The 17991-nt window shown below is 43.3% G+C and overlaps 1 protein-coding gene across 4 annotated transcripts in view; it reads right to left on the bottom strand.

The window, feature by feature from the left end:
* Window positions 1–13903: 13903 nt before the first annotated feature.
* The window catches only part of limk1a (LIM domain kinase 1a), a 42806-nt gene continuing 38718 nt past the window's right edge, over window positions 13904–17991 (bottom strand). For all 4 annotated transcript variants that reach the window (XM_086036118.1, XM_086036119.1, XM_086036120.1 and 1 more), the window contains 2 exons: window positions 17752–17909; window positions 13904–16985 (listed from right to left, as the gene is read on the bottom strand). In XM_086036118.1, the coding sequence (XP_085892244.1) occupies window positions 16817–16985; window positions 17752–17909 (327 nt within the window). In that variant the 3' untranslated portion in view covers window positions 13904–16816. The remainder of the gene's footprint in view (window positions 16986–17751; window positions 17910–17991) is intronic.

Below are 17991 nucleotides of genomic sequence, written 5' to 3'. Positions count from 1 at the left end.
GACTGAGATCACAAACTCATGCCTGCTTTCAACTGCTATGAGCACGTATTCTATGCTTCCCTCTCATGGCGATGCTTCAGCGAGAGGCGCGCTCGCCCCTGCTGGCACAAGTCCCAGGGAGACTGGGCAGCAAAACAAGAGAGACGAGCCAGATAGCAGGAGGGCGATGCAACACTGTGGCTGCTCATTCGGACGAGTGACACGAGGCTTTTGTCTCCACAAGCACAAGAAAACAAAACGCGCTCAGAAAATTGTGATAAGCGCTTGTTTTAGATAAGTAACGTAATCGCACAGCGCAAGGAAACAGAGGCTATATTGTCTGCACAATAAATTAGCACTACTGCGTGCTTAGATTGGACGATTCACAATTGTCGCAATGGCCAAATGAGGTTAGTGTGATGTGGTGAAAATGGGCTTGGGATATTATGCATTGATTTTTATTTTTTTTTGTAGTCAACACAGAACAAAAGAAGAAAGCCAGCCGAGTAGGTAGTACCGTAGTAGTCGTATTATATTTTTTTAAAAAATTCAGAATTTAGAAGATATTGTACAACTGATTACATTTGTGGCTCTTTTTATCCATCTCAGGGGGCGGCCATTTTGTCACTTCTGTCAACTGAAAATGACATCACAGTTGCTTGGAACTCATGTAACAACCAATCAGGACTCACGTATTTTCGGAAGATAAGCCGTGATTGGTTGTTACCTGAGCCCCGAGCAACTGCGACGTCATTTTCAGTCAACAGCAAGTGGCAAAATGGCCGCACCCTGAGATGGATAAAAACGGCTGGATTTTGCTTTGTCCATCTCAGGGGGCGGCCATTTTGTCACTTCTGTCGACTGAAAACGACATCACAGTTGCTCAGGACTCATGTAATAACCACTCACCGCTCACCTATTTCCGGAAGACGAGCCGACAAAATGGCCGCCCCCTGAGATGGATAAAAACGGCTAGATTTTGCTTTATCCATCTCAGGGGGCGGCCATTTTGTCACTGGCCGTCGACTGAAAATGACATCGCAGTTGCTCAGGGCTCCGGTAACAAAGAAAATATCAATCACAATGCCATGTTTCGACTAGTGGGACTGTATAGAACATACACTATTATTATAAAGCAATTTTTGTGGTTGACTTCCCCTTAAAGTCAACATTTGATGAGAAAGAGCACAACCTTGACTATTCTTAAAGCATTGCATGTGGCCCTGCATTCTCCTGGCCAGTCAGTGGAAAAGCATTAAAAACAATGCTCCACCAATTGTCCTCATCCTTCCTCTTTTTGGTCAAAATGTTTGATAGAAAGACACTTCAAATACACTAAACGCCCAGAAGGTGGTCAGAATAAGAGCTGTCACAATAGATCAGCCCGTAAATTGTTACCCGTGGCGACCGGTTCATCGGCTCAAACTACCGGATGTTTTTCAACTCTCCTTCCTTCAGACTGGGAGTCAAAAGGAGACTGGGAGAGGTTTTCAAACTGTAAAAATAAGGAAGTCATTAGCTGCTTATGGCACTTAAATACAAGAGGTGGCTCTCAGTAATGGCGAGCCATGCTTCTGTGCACACTTATTTGGCGGTTCGCAAGGTGTACAAACGACACACAGGCACGCAAAAAAATGAAGTCAACACCTGTAATTAAAAGTACCGCACACAGAGCAGCAGCTAATGAGTATGTGATTTTCTGGAAGGCAGAAATGTTTAAATGCGGCAATTATGGTTTGGTTGTATCATTGCTAGGCTGAACTCAAAGCAGCTGCTGCTTCGAGGTTTGAATTTGACCCCAAAAAAAAAAAAAAAAAAAAAAAAAAAAAAAAAACTTGAGCTGGAAGAATGGGATTAGAAATCTTAAAAATTGTGAACAAACTCGCAGTAGGAAAATTGACATATTTGTCGATTACGGAAACAAATGCTCTTTTTACAAAAAAAAAAATTTAAAAAGTGTGTTTGGGGTCAACACAGGCCACAGGTATGTGACCATGCTTACGCGCGCCATAAAAGGAAGCAAGCCTAAAGCCAAGGGAGTGATCCCTGTAAGTGGGATAGCCGATTTCGGAAAGACCCTGGCGCTCCATCAGAAGGCGCCAGCAAAGACCAGGAGGAGAAGACAAACAAATTCATCAAAAAAAAAAGCAGAGAAGGTAAGGCTCAAAGAGGGACTAAGCGAGGCAGGGGCCGCGTCTGCTTTGATCCGTCGACAAGACCATATGCTGCGGCTTGGAATTCTCCACACTCTCAGAAGCACATTCCGAGGCTTCCTTCCCCCGGTCTTGCGCTCATATCGAACCTTAAACCAGTTCGTCAGATTTACAAACCATCATTGTAAACAGCTGAGGGTGTCCATACGACAATATAGTAAGCAGAGAAGTCCAACAGCACGATGACAGGGTGAGAGAGTTGCCTCATTGCCATTCCTTTTTCTACACCCAGATCTTGGATGAAGACATGAGGTCAATTAGCTGCCTGTCTTATCAACTGGGAGAGACGAGTACGAGATGATTTGTGCGGGGACGTAAACATCTTCCACTACATCTGCAGCATCTTTTCCTGCTCTTCCTCTTGGCTTGCCTGGTATTTCCTCAGACTATCCTGAGGCATCATGGGAACATCTGGACATATTTTTCTTCGGGGAGTGAAAGGAGCTGCAGCCGACGACTGCACCGCCCGAACACACGCGACTGTCATGTCATCACTTTGCATCAGGGCAAATTGGTACACTGCAAATCGATCAGTGTTGAATTTTTTTTTTGTCCAGAATATGTTTTATGCAGGTTCAGTAGTCTAAAGACGGAATTCTGATTGATATTGCGTTTGTGGAATCGGAGAAACCCACACGTTTTTTTACCTAGCTCAGGGGGCGGCCATTTTGTCACTCCTGTCGACTGAAGATGACATGGAAGTTGCTCGGGAAGCGCTTCGCTAACGGAAGCCAGTTTAAAATGGTAGTTGGACCGGCCTATAGGCGAATACTAATTGGTCCTGAGGAACAAAATGGCGGATAAACGGCTGGCAGAAGGGTATCCCGGCTGTAGGTGATAAACAGGCCGCCAACATTTTGTAAAATGCCCAGCTCTGCGTATTACACCTTCATTTTGCATCAAAAATGTGGAAGTTACTGAACATCATCCAAGAAAAACTAATTTGGACCGTAAGAGCCACAATAATCCATGCTGCTTTAAAATAAATTATTCTGTATAACATATACGTAAACTCTATTGATGAAGTGTATTTTTATGTTTTTCTGACCGAGATTCAGCGTGAAAGCAGTCATTTAAACGTGCAAATGAATTTGCATTATATTGTAATTTACATATATCACCCACTGTCTAACGGAAAGGTCTCAAGAATGCTTACACATATCCTTGCATCCTTCATTAAATTCAAATCTCTGAGCATTTTATTGAACCGCTGACATTGTTGCATTTATCGTGGTCATCGTGTCATTCTACAGACCAGCAAAAAAAACACCACTTGTGATCAGAGATCTTGGATGAGGGTGAGGGCTCACGCCTTGTGCTTTTCCGCTCCACTTTGGTTCCTTTCTCTGGATTTACAGGGGAAAAAAAACATCTGGAAAAGAGCAAAACAACAATGTTAAGCATTTTGTCTCCATCTCATCTTGCACCTAAAACATCTATTATAATGTGTGCATGGTGTACTTTTCAGCAGCTTGAAACAATCACCAGTTCGCCTAAAGGATTGACTGGGACTAGCTTGAACTACTTGCTCCTTCGGAATTTTTTTTTTTTAAATCCTAAATTGAATTAGTATCACTAAACGGAGAGGATCATATACTGGGTATGATGTCTCCAGCTGATTCTATTTTATAGTGGCAAAATGTGTGTGCTCCTGTTAGAGAATGCAAGCTTGCATTCCACTTGGCAGGTTTTTATTGGGGGTCTGCAACAACACAGAGAAAGAATAATATTGCGATACATCATCTAATACACATCTATTACTTCATAGTATGCTTAGACTTGACAATTCACTGTATTCAGTAATCCAACAACCAAACAATATAAAAATTCACATTCACACGTTTCATCATCACTAGAACAGTTAGCATACTAGCCGAAATTATTAACTAGTGTTTATTGACGTGACGTCACTCACGATAATACCAGTTATGCTATGCTGTAATCACCTGACACGAACATTATGAATGATTATAAATTCACAAACAACGAACGTGGCGGAATATAGGCAATCGGAATTACGGAGTTTGCTCAATTTGCTGGCACGAACAACTAGCTGCGTCCAAAGAAGAAAAGGAAAGCAACTACGTCACTCCCGTTCGACACACACTCAGCTCTCGAGGTGCGTTCAATGCCCGATCACAGTGTAGGACTACTACCACAAATGTATGTATCAAATGTTAACAACTACTGATAGTAAAACAACTAGGGCTTTTTAACAGTCACACTTACCATTAGTCACAGTTGGAAGCCACACACGCTGGTAAAAGTCGATGATTTATCCTCAAAAGTACTGGAGTACTGCGAAAGGCTCACATTGCTCCTGCGCTCTCTTCTGCTCCGTCGTTCGTGACATCAGCCACAGCTCGCGCTCCCACGCCAATTGTCCAATCAGCAACGAGAGTCAGCTGCAGCAATATTTGGCAGGTGAAATCCGCAAGCTACAGATTTCCGTTGCGCGATGACGTCGATTGGGAAAACTGGAGTCGAATTCATTTGAAACAGTGCTATCCTTTCCGATGTTGGAGAGAAAGCAACTTTTTATCTCTCCTTGACCCGATGACGTCATCCAACAAAGGTTAAGGAAAGTGGCATAAAGATTCATTTCAACAGGCGAGGAAGACTCTTTATCGCCCCCAACGGCCGGGCGCTGACATTGCTACGATACCAAAAACAAAAATGAAGTCTGAAGATAAATCTAAAGCGTAGCAATGGAAAATGTGCTTTATTAATGAGATTAATAAATACAATTGAATCATTATTTTTAATGGTCTTACTGGATCTACTTTACTTAGGTCTCAATTGCAATTACAATGACAGCATCCGCTCTTCAATCAATGCCTTAATTGCTTGAAATAATCTCACCAGAACTCTACATTTTCCACAACTAACACTCAATCTCTTGTCAACTGCTGAAAATGTCTATCCATCTCTCAGCAGGAGCTCCAAGTTCCAGACTGAAAGACTTAGAACTGAGAGTAATCCCAGAGTGGTTAGAGGTCAGGAATGGAATTCCACTGTAAATAAATTCTATAAATACTTGAACATTGTGGACATGGACTGTGGGTGTGAGGAAACAAAACACTATAGGTGTCAATTTCAATGTGAAGTCATTTCCACTATTACTTGAGAAAATGTAAAAAACAGATTCTTGGATCTTTGAACTTCTCAGCTAGAGGCGTGTGAGGACTGCATTGTTCGTTCAGACTGGGTGGACAAATTAGGAAGATTCTTTCTATCATGACCTCATGCGGTTTATTGCTTTCTTTTATACTGTAAATGGTCTCCGGTAGAAAAGGTGATCTGCTTCTCTGATGCAGGTCTAGCATTTTGTGCTTTGCTAGCTGAGCAGCAGTAACCAGTTGGGAGGCCATGGGAACTGGGCTGGGATTATTTATAGCGCGAGAGGGGGGGGGGCTTGGCAAGAGCTACATCTACTGTATGAGGCTTCAGAGGAATTTCCAAGGTTGCCCTCTGACCAGAATTTCTGCTCTGAGGCTGGAATAGCTCAAACTCAAGTGGGACATCTGGACTGATGAGGACAATTAGCTTGAGTCTGACGAGCAGGTCCAGCAGGGAGTGGACGGAAGTCATACTAGAGGAAGGGTAAGCAGAGGACTGCGTTCTTCTTCAGAAAATAGGTGAGCCGTGATTGGTCGTCACCTGAGTCCTGCGCAACTGTGATGTCATTTTCAGTCGACGGCAAGTGACAAAATGGTCGCCCCCCCGAGATGGCTAAAAACGTCTGGATTTTGCTTTATTCATCTCAGGGGGCAGCCATTTTGTCACTTGCTGTCAACTGAACATGGCATCACAGTTGCTCAGGCTCAGCTAACAACCAATCGCGGCTCATTTTCAGAAAACAGACCCGTGATTGGTTGTTACTTGAGCCCTGAGCAACTGTGATGTGATGGCTAAAAACAGCTGGATTTTGCTGCTTAACTCATATTCCACAAACGCAACATTAACCAGAATGCCGTGTTTAGACTAGTGGAGGCGCATAGAACATATTATTGTAAAGACAATTTTGGGGTTGACTTCCCGTTTACAAAAAGTACACTGAACACACAAGGATGGCATTTGTCTTTTACAATGTCTTTGTTGTTACAGCCGCCGCGTGTTCACTGAAGCGTAGCAAGCCTGCCCCCCTAACCCGATTGTTTGTCCTTTCATCAAACTGCACGAGCCCACAGGGCGGCCTGTCAGAGCCAATCCCGCAGGCCAAAAACCCCACTGCCAACATTGCCTGCCTCGCTAAATGAGTCCGGACTTGTCAATGAATACGACGAGACGTATGGAGGACCTGCAAGCTCGCATTCAACCAACTCGGAGCCATTGCAGGAGTGTGGTATGCACATGATCATTTCCTTGCTTTAATCATAGGTGGTGTTTTCCTCATAATCAACGCTGGCTGCGAGTGTCGGTTCAGCGATGCGATGTCGGTGACGTCGATAGGGTGTGGCGTTACGTATTTGTAAATTTGGCTATTCCGGTTTGAAGGACGACTGCTGCTTGGCAATTCCAAATAAAGAAAAAAAAAAAACAAAAAAAAACGGACCACAAAGAGAAGCTTCGCCGGCAACAACGGCTAGCAAGCTAATAGGCTAATAAAGTCCAAGTATAGTTTAGCATCTCCTGTACTGTAGTTTGGATGCTGTGGGCGGCAGCAAAGGGAAGTTAATGGCTAGTTGAGCAAAAGCCACAGCGGAACACATCACTGTGAATGTGTGCGTGAGCGCAGAGACAACCGCTGTCCTTCTGCATGATTCTCACTTCAAAAGCTGGCAAAAAATAAATAAAATAACGGCAACAATCTTGGGGCGCACTGCTCACTCAATCAATACGTCCGGGGGCTGCCAACTTTGTGGAAACAGTTTGGGGACGGCCCTTTTTCTTTTTCAGCGTGACTCTGCCCCAGTGCACAAAGCAAGGTCCATAAAGGCTTGCTTGGATGAGTTTGACAATTTGACCCCCAACCCCATCAAACCTCTTTCGAAAGAACTAGAGCCAAGATGAAGAGTGACACACTAAAACATCTTGTAGGAAAGTCTACACCGATCCCAAGACCAAATATTATTCTGGGTGCTTTCACCACGCAGCAGCAGCAGCAAGAACTTTCAACAAGATGGTATCCACAAAGATAATACCTTTTCACTGGCTGCCTTGCCCAAGTGTATTTCAATCAACCCCTTTAAAAAGAACCACTTGAGTCCTTTTCTGGAATTGGGATTAATCTGGGTCCGCCCCTTTGGGGACATCTCAACTCTGAAAGCAAACCAATGATGACTCGCTCTCCGTCTCTTCATTTTTTTTTTCAATGAATACAAATCGGAGAGAAGGGCAGTCGCGATTGTGATGGCGGATACAAAACGAATTTTTTAAAAAGTTGTCTTAAAAAAAAAAACAAACAAAAAAAAAGGAAGACTTCTGGGCTTTTTCCGGCCCGAGTGTGTTTTGTGATCATCGGAGCCATCAATTTGACTTGAATGAGTCACCAGTTGCATGGGAGTCTTTGTCATGAAACTATCATCCGTCCATCCTTTTGCTGTTAAAGGTTACAGGCGAGCTGGAGTCTCGTGCCAGACGACTTGCGCTGGAATCCAAACTAAACCCCGGACTGAATTTGAATGGGCCTTTGAGTTGGTATTGCAACCAGGCCAGTTGCAGGAAAGTCAGCTACCCAACCACTACACTATCAACGGCTACTCATCAAATTAAACGCAACCGAGTCTGTAAAATGAACGAAAAGCCCATATTAGCGTTCCTTCCTCAGATATGACATCTTAGTCGCAAAGCTTTGCTATGTCGTCGAGGACAGAGTGCGTTTGTCAAAGCCATATAAATTCGCTCTCCTCCACCCACCTGTGAAACTCCTACGGCTTAAGAAAACAAACACACACCCCTTCCCTGCCCATCCGGGGCCCAAACACAGCTGTCAAGCTTTGACATCACGGATGGGACGGGGGTGGGTGGGGGGGGCAACCTTGAAGAGCGAGGTGGCAGTGAGCTGTGACCCACTCGAAAGATGACCACCAAAGCGCAACTTGCCGTATCTCGGTACTGCAACTATAAGCAAATATGCAACAAGTCGGCAGGAAGACAAACCAAGCAGACGCGCCCAGAGACAGAATGCCGCCTTCTCTAATGAGGAACAAGAAAATCTGGGCTTGACAACACACCTTTTCTCCGTGGAGTCACCCCACAGCACATACGTAGTTTGGTTGCAGAGCAATGACACAGATGGTGTCAGTGGCCATCATGGTCGTGTGGTGTGAGAGGGGAAGTCAACCCAAAAATGTTCTGTGCACCTTCACTAGTCCAAACACACCATTCGGATTAATGTTGCGTTGATGGAATAAGCAGCAATATCCACTCGTTTTTCTTTAGCCATCTCCCGGGGCGGCCATTTTGTCACTTTCTGTCGACTAAAAATGACATCACGGTTGCTCACGGCTCTGCTTCAGAAAACAGCTGAGCCGTGATTGGTCGTTACCTGAGCCCTGAGCAACTGTGACGGCATTTTCAGTTGACCGAAGTAACAAAATGGCCGCCCACAGAGATGGCTAAAAACAGGTGGATTTCGCTGCTTAACTCATATTTCACATTAAACATATTGCCTTGTTTCAACTAATGGGTCTGCAGAGAACATATTCTTGTAAAAAATATCTTTAGGTTGACTTCCCCTTAAAAATCGAGGACAAGTGGCAAAATGGCCGCCACCTGAGGTCGCTTACCTCATATTCCACAAATGGAATATAAATCAGAATGCCGTGATTAAACTAGAACATTTTTTTGTCGAGAAAATGTTTGGGCTTGACTTCCACTTTAAAGGGTGTCAAGAGTTCCGTTTTTTCTTGCCATCAAGCGGTAGGATCGGGTAAAACTGTGGCTTCTTACCTCCTCGTCTGGCCAGCGGTTGGAGCATAAACAACCAAACGGATTTGTGGATCCACATCCAAAGAGTTCAGGAGCATGGGAGAAGAGCAGAAACAATAATAGCACCAAGTTAAAACATTTTGATCTTTACTTTTAAACGGAATGCTACTAATCTGAACGGTGAACTATACATTCACAAAAAGCCAACAGTGCAATGATGTTATTTAACGTGCTTGTAGTTTGCAGCAGTGAGGAACTGTACTGTCGCATAATAAGATGTCTGGTATTTCGGTTACCTCCAGTAGTTACAAAAGAGAGTCAACAACATTGGCAAAATACTGCACATGCAACATCTTCTATTGCGCAAGTCGTCATTATGTTGAGGCTGGCCGTGTATATACGCATCGTATATGTCAAGGACTGCTTCATTATCTGAAAGAATAAGCCTTCGAGGAATATCACCAAGTAAATGTCACTTTACGATAGCTGACAGAGGTGGGCGGATGCCTTTTTTGCTGACGATTGACCAATGACGGGACAGGGACAGCAGATGGAAAGTAGCCGTTGGCTAATCCTGGCATATTTACACGTAAATGTTCATGAATATGCACTGTCCCTTTGAACTCAATAAATTACGACTAAATAATAATAATAATAATAATCAAATTTAATAAATGATTACTAAAACTGACGTACTGTCAATGTAATCGTCCCTAACCTTGTCCGTTCTGTGTTTTTAGGGGACCGACTGACAGACCAACGGACTTTTGACAGACTAACCGACGGACTTATGATTACAATTCGGTTCGCCGCGAAAAGCGACGGACCGACGAATGACGTACGGGTACCCTGACCGCTGACGGATGGCGAACCAGCAACATTTTGTAAAATGACCTTCTCTGATGCTGACAGACATTGTTTTAGTAAGATACCGGAAAATATATAACCCACTGGCGTCACTTCAGATCAATTTTGTAAGCAACCTTTTTAGCACGATGACTTGCAAATGAGTCGACGGGTTGAACATACTTGCCAACCAAAGGGCATTTTATAAGCGACACCCAACACATGTGGTCCACATGACATTCCTGAGCTGCTCTACGGTGGCAATTTGCTTGGCTTGTTTCACTTCCCCGGCGGTCCCTCCCTTGACCTACATGCCCAGATCCTCCACCAGCGATGCTTGTCAGGCAGCCACAGACGGCATCGCAAGGATGGTCCCATCTCGGAATGCCGCCGCCGCCGCCGCCGCTCGCTGTGCCACCGACCCATATCTCACTCTCTCTCCTAATGGCTGCCTTTTTCACACACACTTCATTCTTCCAAAGATTCCAGCTAGAAGGCGTTGCTTTATTTATGTAGAAGCGTTATATGTTACATTTTTGATTTCAAGACCACTTTCTTGATTGCAATCAAGTGTTTCCTGGCAGGTAGATAGAAAGATCCATGTCCCAACCGTGGAACTAAAATGTCACATTTGATCCTCGTCAAAGCGTTGTTCTTTGGAAGAGTCCCAGCCCTCTTAACACACCCAAAAGCCAGACATGTAAAAACTAACATTTGAACATACCACTAAGATGCCAAATCTTAAGGACAAAAATGAATGCATAGAAAATGAACTATAAATCTTATGTGAAATCACTTTCATTAAAGTGGAAGTCAACCCAAACATTTTTTTTTCTCCAAAGAATATCTTCAATGCAGGCCCACAAGGCATTCTGATGAATTGTGTTTATGGAATATGAGTTAAGCAACAAAATGTACCCGTTTTTAGCCATCTCAGAGGGCGGCCATTTTGGCACTTCTGTCGACTGAAAATGACATCACAGTTGCTCAGGGCTCAGCTAACGACCAATCACGGCTCAGCTTCAGAAAACAGGTGAGCTGTGATCGGTCGTTACCTGATTCCTGAGCAGTTGTGAAGTCATTTTCAGTCGACAGAAGTGACAAAATGGCCGCCCCCTGAGATAGCTAAAAACAGGTGGATTTTGCTGCTTAACTCATATTCCACAAACACAAACATTTTCTGAAGGTGAGCCGCGATTGGTCGTTATTTGAGCCCCGAGCTACCGTGATGTCATTTTCAGTCGACAGTAGTAACAAAATGGCCGCCCCCATAAACACAATATTAAATCAGAATGCCTTGTTTCAACTAGTGGACCTGCATAGAACATACTCTTGAAAAAAAAAAAAAAGTTTGGGTTGATTTCTCTTTAAGGATTTCTTTGATGTTAAGCTCACTCATGTAAACTAAATCCTTGGCATTAAAATAACCGCACAGCAGCAAACTACAATCATAAACACTGTTCAACTGCGACCTCTCCGTGTGCCAATATTAAGCATCATCTTTCTAAAAGCATTTTTTTTTTTAAATTTTGATTGTGTATATCTTCATGACTAACCAGATAAAAATCTACAGAAAACCTCTGCCTACTCTCTGAGTTCAAGCTCTGTTCACCTCCCACATTATCCTCCATCCAGCCTCCCTCCAATTGGGTCTACACCGTTCGTTTCGGCATGACTCCGGCCGCCTCTGCATCATGAGACTTCTCTTCTCCAAACAACTTTAGCTGCTCAGATTGAGAGCTCATGAGACCAGGCTAACAGTTTTGTAACGTGGTAACAGGCAAGCGAAAGTGATTCGGTGCCGCCCAACGTGGCTTACACTAGCGTAGCAATGCAGAAAGGCGTGCTGAAAAAAAAAGTCACCACCTGAATTAGGAAATGAGTTCAGACAGCAGTGGATGCGACCGTTGGAAGTTCAATATTTGCAGCCATGCCTACAGCATCTTAATCCGACAAACAGGACCCATTTGGGATCCTCAACACAGACATTAAAGCGAACAAGTCGACTATTTGAACGCAAAATACGATTAACAGGCTAACAGAAAATTGTATAAATGCTCAAAACACAGCTACCTTAACATAAATGGAGCAGCAGCACATACGAACAGAGAAAACTGACAGTCATATATTCTGCTCTGTAGCGACAATAACTATTACTAGCGATTAGTTGGGGACCTTCTCTGCCTCTCCTTCAGGCACACAACTCTAAAGTCACTCTTGTTTTTGTACTATAAAGACCTATTTTTAAAAAAACGACAGCTTCAAATTAGCGACATAGCAGGGATTCACCGCACATGGGAGTGAATCCAAGTCAATTCATCGGAATGACCACAAATGTCTCATTCAGAGCAAACCAAATGAGCTCAAATCAAGTACAGATCTTGTTGTAGTGCGTCTTCGGCTCCAACGAACACATCTCTCTTGTGTTAAAGATTACTGCAGAGTAAACAAGCAGTCTTTGTGCACACTTGTACACATCCCACTGCAGCCCTGAATATGTTGCAGTGGAGATGCTTTGCTCTTGAAATTTAGCGTGGTGAACGTTGCTACTACTCTTGGGGAGGGAGGGGGGGGGATTTTTTTTTTTTCGGATTTGGGTTGAGGGCAGAATGAAACACCTGAATAATTGTTGACAGTCAACAGCACCTAGTAACGTTGACTGATGACGCCATTGAAGGGGAACATTAACAGTGACATGAGACGGGAAGCACTCACCGTGGTTGAACATCGGCGAGCGAAGGCGGTTGCGGCTGGACGAGTACTCCATCGCGTCAACTTTCACTTCAACCTTCTTCTCTCCCGCTTGTTCGTCTTTTTTTTCTTCCCCTATTGTCGTTCTTCTCACTCGGTCCCAATACAGCCGTAAAGAGCTTGACACTTGTCGTGTCCGACCAGACAAACCCGTCCTTTCCGTGTCTCCGGGTGTATGCGTGTGCGCGCGCGCGCGTGTGCGTGTGCGCGTAGTCCTGACTGACTTGCTCGCTCGCCTTCTGCCGGCCTGGCTGGTGACGTCACGGGACGCAGGCGCTTGCCGCAGCTGCGTTGGAATGAAAACAATCGCACGTGCACACGATGCGTGAAGAGTCACGTGCACACGCACGCGAAAATAGACCCGCGAAATTGAGCATCCATGTCAGAAAATACGTCATACGTGTTTTAGATTTAAAAAAAAAAAAAAAAAAAAAAAAAATATATATATATATATATATATATATATATATATATATATATATATATATATTTTTTAAATATGATTTATAGGAGAAAAATACATTATTGGAAAATTATGATCAAATTACTTATAAATAATAACTTAATAACGCTAAATAATTCTTACTGAACAATTGCGCATTTTTAATCTACATATGGATGGATGGATTCCAGTTAATTAATAAATTTATTTAAGTGGGCTGTCACTTGTATAGAGCTTTTCGGTACCCAAAGCGCTTCACACTGAACCTCATTTACCTACTGATGACGCAGCATCAGGAGGAACGAGTAACCCTTAACTGAGTTTTACCTGATCTATAAAATACCTTACCCATGTCCAAAAAAATGGCTGGAAGTTTACAAAAGGACCATTAGCTCGACCCATTTAGGACCCATTTAAAGTTCAACTAAGCACCTATTTATGTTCAATCAAGATAAGGTATAATGTGGTGCTACGAAAATTGGTGGTATCAAAAGCCACCCTACTGTCGCTATAAAATGCCACAGTTCGTTGATTGAAGAGAAATGTAAGGCTTTTAGATAGCGACACCTTGTGTTTGACGTTCACAACTGTTCTATGGCGTTTTCTTTCCCACTTGGCTACACTTCACACACACTTAACTGTGTACAGACCATCTGCCCAAAGTCAAATAGGATAGCCAGGCTCCAGCTCACGAGTGGTATAAAAAATTTATGGATGTACATTCGAAACCATTATTGGATTGCATTGTGTATGTCGGCAACTCTGATGTCATTGTTATTATAAATGAATGAGCACTGACTGGTTTAAAGGCGCAACAATTTTATTTTCAGCCGTGACAAAAAAAAAATATAAAGAAAAAAAAAAAACATTGGTCTCCTCAAGAGTCCGAATGTTCACGTTCAGGATTTAAAGTGCAGAATAGTTTTCACAGCTTGTGTAAAACTTAAATAAGACAACAAAAGAACCAGAATATTAAAATATCTTGAGAGTGAAGCTCAGGAAAATATAAATTATAAGCAAGGACAAGAAGAAAATCTTATACAAACAGTATCAGCAATGATATTCAGTCCACTGAAATCAGGCTTGCGCATATGATTAAAAAAAAAACCAACAACAACAATCAGGAAATCGGGTCATTTTTCAAGTCGTTGGCAAGGCTAGCTTACAACAAAGGCACAGCATTGATCAGAGGTATTGATCCTTTGCAAAGAAGTGCTGCGGCAACATTCTAACTGATCATCACATCGTCCTCACCGAGACATCAACAACATGCTCACAGATGAATTAGCTAGTAACATGTACTGGAGTAAAAACCTCACCGCGGAATGGCTGGCTATGAAGAAGCCATTTTGAATTAGCAGGCTATTTAGTGATCACATGCTCGTCACGTCTACCGCTTACTGTATTTCTGCATTGACTTCGCGGTGAAGGAATGCCAGGAAATGACGGCCCTGAGCCAAAGGAGTGATGAAGAGGCCAAAGTTAAGTTGCGCTTTGGGCAAAAGCCAATCGCTCGATGTTTGCAGCCAAGCCATCAGACACTACGCGCAACATGGGTGAAAAAGGACCACTGAGCAAGGCAGCAAGCAGAGTTGGGACATCACATCCTCGGAGAAGCTAACGCAGGAAAATGCTATCCTCTGGAGCTTTCAAACCGAGCATGCTTTTTTTCATGAAAATCGAAATGGTAAACTCCAAAAAATTGTCAACACGGATGTTTGATCAAAAAGGAGCAATGAAACGTGTAAAATGTTACACCATTTTACTAATCGCGCCCAGTTTGATGACAAGAGGATGGATTTTTCCTGAATGTTACATTTTAAAAGGCTCAACCAGTGTCTTGCATCATTATATCAACCTGAACCAACATTATTTCTTTATTATCACAAGTAGCCCAAGGAAGGAAATAAAAAGGAACATGGCTTAAACCAGCCATTTGGTTAATATAGTGCAAATGAAAATCTATACAAAAGATTTCAGTGGTTTCCATATATTCATATATAAAACAGATGCTGTTTTGTTGAATAAAAATGTTATTTAACATCACAATATTCAGGCTTAGAAGGCAAACCAATTATAGCAATTGTACCATGCAGCTTGTGTGAACATAAGCCAAACGAAAAAAATATATATATATATATAGCTGACAGCTAAGAGATTTAAAAGGTACAAGTGTGAAATTTTGTGGAAGCGATGATTTCCAAAGTGGTGCCACTGTGTACATAACGGCCGTGGACATAAGACAGGACCGACAGCTGAGTATAGACGCACAGTAGTAAAGTGATATTTACAGAATGTACATGTAAACATACAATAGGTGGACACACACGGCCTGGAACTATTGAGATGAACGATAGAAAGATATACTGTATAGTCTACATGGCTATTTTAGCATTTCAGAATTTAAAGGGTGTGTTAATAACTGCGGATGTAACGATTCACTCACGATTCACTCGATTTTCAGTTACCGATTTTCAATTCGATTCCATTTTCTAAAAATTGCTACCATGCATCATTTGCATCTGAAATGAAAAAAAAAAACGTTTCAAGACATCATTTCCTAGATGAATCTAATCAACTCGATTTTCGATTCATCCAACCGATTAATCGGGGTGAATCGAATTTGAATCGATTTTCGATTAATCGTTACATCCCTATACTGCTATTTCAAATGGAAATGGAAAAGCTTCAACGCAGGCAACCCTTCAGGAACAGCCAATCAGAGAACTGGATTACGCCTCATGAAATCACGTAGAGGAACAATGAATCATCTATCAAACGCTGACCCCGCCATGAACTGCAATCAAAACCTTTCAGTCTCCACAATTGTAAGTCAGGCCAGCCAATAAAAATATGGCAATGATGCAAAAACGTATAGAAAATATGTCTTTACATTTACAATATTTAACACATTTACAATGTTGCCACCTATGTACACTAGTGCACATTGAAATATTGACCATGTCCCATTACCAGGGAGGAGATGCTAACGACGATAACACATTTTAGCCATAACCGTGTGTGCGTGTGTGTGTGTGTGTGTGTGTGTGTGTGTGTGCGTGTCTACCTCACAGTTGAATCAGTGCTACACGATCAGCATGACACATTTTGGGTCGTGACGATTAAAGAATGAAACCAAAATAGTACAGGCATGCACTCTCTAGTCAGCGATAGAGAAAATGTGAAATTCGGCTTGATTTGTACACGACTCGTGACCAACGGGACACTCAAAATCAATCCTGCCATCATTTCCAAAAGACGTGCAGGCTGTTTTCTGTCGAGGTCCCAACTTGAAGACTTGTGGTATGCCTTAGTGTTGAACTGCTTTTTTTTGCCACCTAATCTCTCCTAACTGCCAATGTCCATGTACATCATACAAGAGCATTTGAAGGTGGCCGCCGATTGCATACGTCATGCTCTACTCCAGCATCGTGTGCGGCAGACAATCCAGCAGTCAGAGCGGCGGTCTCTTCACCGCGCTCCTCTCCAGCAAGTGGCTTTTTGGATGCGCCTTTGAACCCCCCCCCCCCCCCCCCACCCCGAGTCGACTTGTCAGGCCTGAGCCAAGGTGCATGTATTGCATCCGCTTGGGGCACGGAGAAAGTTACGGTACATGACTCGCGCAGCACAGGGCGGGGGCGGGTGGGCGTCGGGGCGGGGGTTCGGAGGTGGGGCGGTCTGTCGCTCGGACCCTCTCCTGTCCCGTCCAGGCTCACTCCTGCTGCTCGGGGTGGGCGTGCAGGCCGTTCTCGGACCGAGTGATGCTGTTGTTCTCCCAGAAGGCCTTGTGCAGCTGCTCAACTTCGGACACGAGCGGCAGGCCCATGTCCAAGTGCATCTTCAGGTTCTCCAACCATTCCTCCAGTTTGGAGAAAGCCGGGCTGCATGTTGAAAAGGAACAGTCACGTTTCAAACTTTTTTCAAAGAAGTTCTTGTATGCATTTAAAAGGACGGGGTTGGCCCAAAACAAGTCTGTCTGTTTAAGTGACTTCTTGCGCCTCATTACTAGCCCAACTTTTCCCAAAGATTGGCAGTACTAAATAAGAACGTAATGGTGGTGCAAAGGTGCGTTGAGTTCCAACTAAAACGGTTTCATTACGCGTGATTAGAGATAGACCGATTATCAGCTCCGATTTTCAGTGTTTTGACGAATATCGGCATCGGCCTTTTTTAAACAAATTTTAAATGTTAATCCACTCGTTTTTAGCCATCTCTGGGGGCGGCCATTTTGTCTTGTGTCGACTGAAAATGACATCACAACTGCTCACAACGACCAATCACGGCTGACCTGTTTTCTGAATCTGAGCCGTGATTGGTCGTTGTGAGCAGTTGTGATGTCATTTTCAGTCGACACAAGACAAAATGGCCGCCCCCAGAGATGGCTAAAAATGAATGCCATGTTTCGACAAGTGGGCTCGCATAGAACATATTCTTGAAAAAAAAAAAAATGTTTGCATTGACTTCCCTCTTTAAAGATGTTCCAAAAAAGATTTTATTTGTGTTTTTTTTGTAGATCTTAACGCCAATATTTTTAGCTTTTTGCTGAAAATCGGCCTCCTTGACTACTAATAATCGGTATGGGCCCTGAAAAAAAAAAAAATAAATAAATAAATAAATATCGCTCTGTGTCTACATGTGACATCTGACCGTTTATCAGCATCAAGGTCACAGCACACTGCAGCGATGGGGAAGAAGGCCGTGGGACAATCGGGGGGGCAGTAGTGCTCCAGGAAGCCCGACACGTTCAGTCCAAAGTCCACCGCCCTGGGGAGGTAGTCTGGGTCAGCATTGACCCTGCCGATGATCTGAAAGGACACAGAAAAAGCAAAGGGTGAGCAGAAAAGACACAATTCTGCCCTTTTGCAGCCGAGAGCAAATAAAACCTCC

Source organism: Filicampus tigris, chromosome 7 (assembly GCF_054856515.1).
Source record: "Filicampus tigris isolate MCC_2025a chromosome 7, RoL_Ftig_1.0, whole genome shotgun sequence".
Taxonomy (NCBI): domain Eukaryota; kingdom Metazoa; phylum Chordata; class Actinopteri; order Syngnathiformes; family Syngnathidae; genus Filicampus; species Filicampus tigris.
Note: the sequence above shows the minus strand (reverse complement) of the source record. Positions and strands in the feature narration are given on the sequence as shown.